Raw genomic sequence first — 6,001 nt, 5'->3', positions numbered from 1 at the left:
CAATGTCTCCGTACGTTCATGAGATGGGCGTGTCAGGCACTGCACTCGTGGTAGGTAAATGTTCATGATTACTGTCTTGTGGATCATTGTCTATCACTGTATTATTGTTACTATCAACTTCATCCAATTCAGGAATCATTATTTCATCGCCACTATCATCATCAGAACAAATCTCGTTCACAACATTTTCCAGCTGGTCTGTAGGAACACGAAGACACTTGCTGCAAGAAGCCATGGTGAAACTGAATGAATGTGAAATATTTTCTGACCTTTTCCTTCTCAGAGGGTTCTGACAGTAATATAGACCCCCACAAAGTTTACAAGGGTTCTTTACAAACATGCACAAAAACTATCATATATATATATGTCTTTGGTTGATGAGTGCCAAGAGAACAAAGAAGGGAAGAGATTGTCAAAGCGTTAAAACACGCCAACGCCAGGGAACGGCTGGCATCATCCGGGCGTTAAAACACGCCCGCACCAGTCAAAGAGTTAATGTATTTACAGCATAAACAAGAACAACTATGAGAGTTAATTGTGGACATGATAAAGAGAGGTCTTGTTTTGGATCACAGCAAATCACCATGTGAGGAGAACTTCATACCAGGCAAAAAGGTGAATATATTTACTGTATCAATTTTGTGTTTTTTCTAATATATTTAATCATTGTTGTGTTTTATTTATTTTAAAAATCGTTCAACTACAATGACCCATACTCTGATATTTTCACCAGTTATGAAATACATTTGCTCACATGGTGATGTCTGTATTATGACGCTGTGTTTTCTTGTAATGTTGGTGGTTACCAATAATTTGGAGGAAGAGGGTTCATCTTGAATATTCAACCCTGAGGATGAAAGTAGCATGTTTCGCCGATACACTGGGACCAGCCTTCCAGATTACAATGTGGTGTAACACAGACATCACAGAATGAATTTTCATTGCCGTGGAAAACCTCAAACCGTACAAATACATGCATCTGTTTCTCATTACAACATTTTCATTATTTTAAGGCCAATTGAATATTTAATAAGGTGTAAGTTATGTATGTGTCTGTATATTTTCTTCTTTGTTTCAGGGTGAAATCATAATAATGTTCATCAAAATGGAAGGACCAAAAGACTTTGTAACGTGGCTGCAAGTAGCCAAGGTAATGGTTCAGACATGCTGTGCTGCTGGTAGAGAGAGCTAACCCTCCTCTCTCTCCCTTCTGCCACCAAACACGTCCTCCTCCCCCTACTTCCTTTTCCACCCTCTTCCTCCATGTCACCCTACCTCCTCCACCCCGTATTTCCTCCTCATTCACTTCTGGCATTCCCATTCTCCTTCTGACTTCTACCACATCATGCTCTTCCTCATGCCACTTCTTCATACCTCTTCTTTCCTCTACTTCCACCAACCTCCTCCTCTTCACCCTACCTCCTCTGATGAATAATGGTCATAACGTTCCTCTAGAGAGCAGCACCTCATAGTGCTCACTTATCCTACCATTTTTAGTACCCCATTACATATGTGCTGTATATTTGTAGTACATTCAAGTTATTGAAATTAGGTATTTGCAACAAAGCAGAACATAGTGAGCGTGCGTAGAAGTTTCTTTGAGTGAGATTTTGCTCTGTATTCAGTCATATAAATTCCTATGTTGATGTTTCATTGGGCTTCATAGAGTACTTGCATAAAATTATTCTGCAAATTGTTTCAGTGCTTCAAGATCCTGGACCCTGATGTTCGAGGTTATCACAAGAGTATGTGGAGACTGCACATGAAGGGCAGTGAAATGCTTGTCATTGGAGTGCCAAACTCAGAGTATTCATAAGTAAGACTTCTAGAAACACAAATATGAATACTGTAGTGCTAATACAAGTCTCAGTGAAATGATCAATCCTTTTGAGGGTCCATCATCATCATAACCTAATGTAGATTGTTACATTGTCATCAGAAGTTAACTAGTTTTTTTTTTCAACACACAGTTGGAACCTCAATCCTGTTATTGGAGATCTAATTTTCTTCGTAAGATTACCTACCCAAGGTATGATGTATGGTCAGAGATGATTTGGACACTGTTTACCATCCCTTTAAATGAACTTTAATGTCTCTGTTTTTTGGGCAGTTGGTGATGACAGGCGGCAGGTTCTTCTGTCATATTGGTATTTAACAAGCTGCAGGCCGTCACACCAGAAGACTGCAGTATTCACTGTCCCATGCATCTCAGACTGCATAGTTTGATATAAGTTGGTTCCAAAATTATACCTTGTTTTTAGGTTTGCAGTTAATTCAGGGTGGTCCAGGATGGTTCCCTGTTGCTGTTTGGGTGCTGGGGCACTGCCCTAACACTTCTATTATGGACAGTGTTGTCAAACTTCAATACTTGTTATTAAAATCTATGCTTCTTGCATTCATTCTTCACAGATTACAATTTTGCTTCAAAAATACAGTTCTGTATTCATGAAAATTCTTGAAAGGATCATTTCAAAAGTATTTTTATTGTAGATTTTACAGACTTTAAATGTAAAAACCCTTTTACATTAGTTCATTTTTGATCTCAATGCCTGAGATAAAATTCTTAGCCTCTTTAAAAGACACAGTTTTCATGATCAGTGTTTTAAAGGTTTCTGCAATTAAAAGCAAAGTTAGCATTATGTTAATGACGAGAACTGCCTCAAATCAAGATTCCTGCCCATTTATTTCAATTTGGAGCTGTGTGCCAGAGCGCTGCAGCTCTTTACTTTTAGGACTACGTCCATACCTGTTTCTGACTCTGATATTTTATGTTCAGGGGTTGTAACAGTGAAGTTATGAACAAGTTATTTTTATCAGTTACATGTGATTTGTTAATACAGGGAATATTATTTGTTTCAGAAAATTCAAACCATTGAATGTCACTCCAATTTATTTGGAACCTCATCAAGAGAAGACTAATGCCAGATAGCAGAAGATAACAGCATTTAGAAGATTCTTGGATCCCACATTGCCGTGAAGATGAGCCATCTGTGACACAGAGATCTTAATTTCAAGATAGGACATTATTTTATGGCTTTACCATCTTGCCTGTGCCAATTTGTTATGAGAAACTGTAAAGAACTCTTTCTTAAAGTCAATAGAAAGTCCGTCGAGTGTAACAATTTGTAGGTCACTTCTTTATCACTTCTGCCTTACATGTTTCGGTTTAACACAACCATCATCAGAGGCACATAGTACAATCATGAAAACACTGTCGTTGTTTAAGATGTACACAGTTATGTTTGCTGCGTGGACGCTGCTACAATATGTCGACGTGTAAAAGCACAATACTTGCTAGGATTGTTGAATGCACTATCAATTCTCACATTTCATCCGAAACTGCCCTCAAGTGATTGATAGTGTAACGGACCAAAAATGAAACAATTCGAAACAATTCAGAACTCTTTCTTCTTAAGATGCCAAAACTGTGTGCTGATATCTGCTCTCCGTGATGTTTGACAATAAAAGGGGTGTGTACATTGTGAATGTGTACCAGAATGAAAATATTACTGTAGATCCATAGAAAGAAGTAGGTATACCATCTGAGTTGGAGTTACAAATTTACAAGTACAGTAAATTCCTGTTTGTCTGGTATCCAGGCATCCAGGATTTTCATTCAGCTGGCAAAAATTTCTAAGAAAATTATAAAGTCATTAAAAAAATCATGAGTGTATTTTCACACAGAGATCTTAATTTCAAGATAGGACATTATTTTATGGCTTTACCATCTTGCCTGTGCCAATTTGTTTTGAGAAACTGTAAAGAACTCTTTCTTAAAGTCAATAGAAAGTCCGTCGAGTGTAACAATTTGTAGGTCACTTCTTTATCACTTCTGCCTTACATGTTTCGGTTTAACACAACCATCATCAGAGGCACATAGTACAATCATGAAAACACTGTCGTTGTTTAAGATGTACACAGTTATGTTTGCTGCGTGGACGCTGCTACAATATGTCGACGTGTAAAAGCACAATACTTGCTAGGATTGTTGAATGCACTATCAATTCTCACATTTCATCCGAAACTGCCCTCAAGTGATTGATAGTGTAACGGACCAAAAATGAAACAATTCGAAACAATTCAGAACTCTTTCTTCTTAAGATGCCAAAACTGTGTGCTGATATCTGCTCTCCGTGATGTTTGACAATAAAAGGGGTGTGTACATTGTGAATGTGTACCAGAATGAAAATATTACTGTAGATCCATAGAAAGAAGTAGGTATACCATCTGAGTTGGAGTTACAAATTTACAAGTACAGTAAATTCCTGTTTGTCTGGTATCCAGGCATCCAGGATTTTCATTCAGCTGGCAAAAATTTCTAAGAAAATTATAAAGTCATTAAAAAAATTATGAGTGTATTTTCACTCACTACACAATAGTCCTCCCAGCTTCCACTAGGAGCACTACCCATTATGCACATGCCATTTCAGCAGAGGCTAGTTGAATTTGTGATCTTGTGAATTCAAAGCTTTCTGTGTATGCTCTGATGATTTGATATAAATTTGTTCAGTAAGCAGGAGACGAATGTACTTGACAAATATTGTTCATTGTACATATTTGTGAATATATAAATTTGAATCATATAGACTCTTATTAGAGGTGTAGCTGCAGTTAGGTTATGGTTGAACGTGTCTGTGCTTCAGCTCTGAGGTGGTTATAAACGTAAATGTAAGCCCGTCACTAGGACCGAAAGAATTAACAAACTCACAGTATGCTGTGGAATGAAACAGATATATCATATGATGACAGAGTTATAGATGCTGATTTTATGTGCAAAATAATGATTACTCTTAATATTCGTGTTAGAAATCGAGAATTTGAAGTATGCCATTATGAGATCATATTAGAGAGATGTTAGATATTAGAGATTAGAGAGAAATGTTATGCAGGTTTATATGATTCGTTATTTGTTAGAATAAAGTATTAATATTACAGGTACTTACGAAACAGCACTTCAGTATAGATTAGTTTGTATTTGGCTCATGAAATTTAGCGTCGTATGAGAGTTTAAAAGTAGATACAAATTGTATGTTAAACACTTTCCTGTATTGGTAAGTATGAGTTTGGTCATAGTGAACTGTAAGTAATGAAGCTTCACTGTTTCAGTTACTTTCTTTGCAAATAATTTTGCAGTATGAAAGTTTGTATTGACTCCCATCAATTCTCCATGGCTTGCATAGTCTTTTAAGTGGTTTGTAGCCATATTTTCTTAATTGTTGAGCAGAATGTTAACACAGTTTTTGTAATGATGGAGCTGATACATAACTCAAGTTCTGGGGAAGATCAGCATTTTCATTTTATGAGCTGATTGTCCTTGACGTTTGTTATTGTGCTAGAATATTCTTGTTCCATTTTGTTTCCCGTTCTTCTAGAACCAGTATTTGGTCCCCGCTAATAATCTAATCTAGATAACTGCATTTTATGAAAGCTGTACTGACATCAGAGTTTGTGAAACAGTGAAAACTACAAATGTGGCTATGGGTATCATGGTGTTTTGCCTGTAGTAGCTGAAAAGTAGAGGACAGAATTATAAAATAATTGACTGGGAATTTTGANAAACTTGGCAGAAGTCTTGCACATTTACCATTGCACTTTATTTTTCAATTTTGAGGCAAAAACTGAACATGTTTTTAGGGGGGGAAAGTGCTAAGTATTATGCAGGAATGTTAAGTAACCATCATTTTTGTGTCATTGCAAGCCACGTAGAAGTTTTACATTTTGTTGAAATTAAAAATGCATCAAGTTTGAAACCGTACATACAGATTCGCATGCAAATCAGAACCTGTTTTTTAATGCTATTCATGTAATTGTTTCAGGCCTGCGACTCACCAGCACGAGACCTCAAGTGACTCGTCTGCCATAAGAGGAAGGAGTTGTTACTATACAGTCATAACGAGCAAGTTACAGCATTTCTCTGACGTCCATTATGCTGTCCTATCATCCATGCATGGCTCGTTCAGATAGCCTTTTCTCTTGCAGCTATGCCACCAGAATCTGTGCA

The 6,001-nt window shown here is 37.0% G+C and overlaps 1 protein-coding gene across 1 annotated transcript; it reads left to right on the top strand.

Moving 5' to 3' along the window:
* Nucleotides 1-423: 423 nt before the first annotated feature.
* On the top strand, nt 424-3,080 carry LOC111874982 (protein O-linked-mannose beta-1,2-N-acetylglucosaminyltransferase 1-like). The gene is made up of 4 exons (XM_023870910.2): nt 424-615; nt 1,079-1,150; nt 1,703-1,816; nt 2,860-3,080. The coding sequence occupies exons 1-3, from the start codon at nt 544-546 to the stop codon at nt 1,814-1,816; spliced, it is 258 nt and encodes an 85-aa protein (XP_023726678.1). The 5' UTR covers nt 424-543; the 3' UTR covers nt 2,860-3,080.
* Nucleotides 3,081-6,001: the final 2,921 nt, after the last annotated feature.

Source organism: Cryptotermes secundus, unplaced genomic scaffold (genome assembly GCF_002891405.2).
Source record: "Cryptotermes secundus unplaced genomic scaffold, Csec_1.0 scaffold795, whole genome shotgun sequence".
Classification (NCBI taxonomy): Eukaryota; Metazoa; Arthropoda; class Insecta; order Blattodea; family Kalotermitidae; genus Cryptotermes; species Cryptotermes secundus.
The sequence above is the reverse complement of the archived record's forward strand: the minus strand, read 5'-3'. Positions and strand labels throughout refer to the sequence as shown.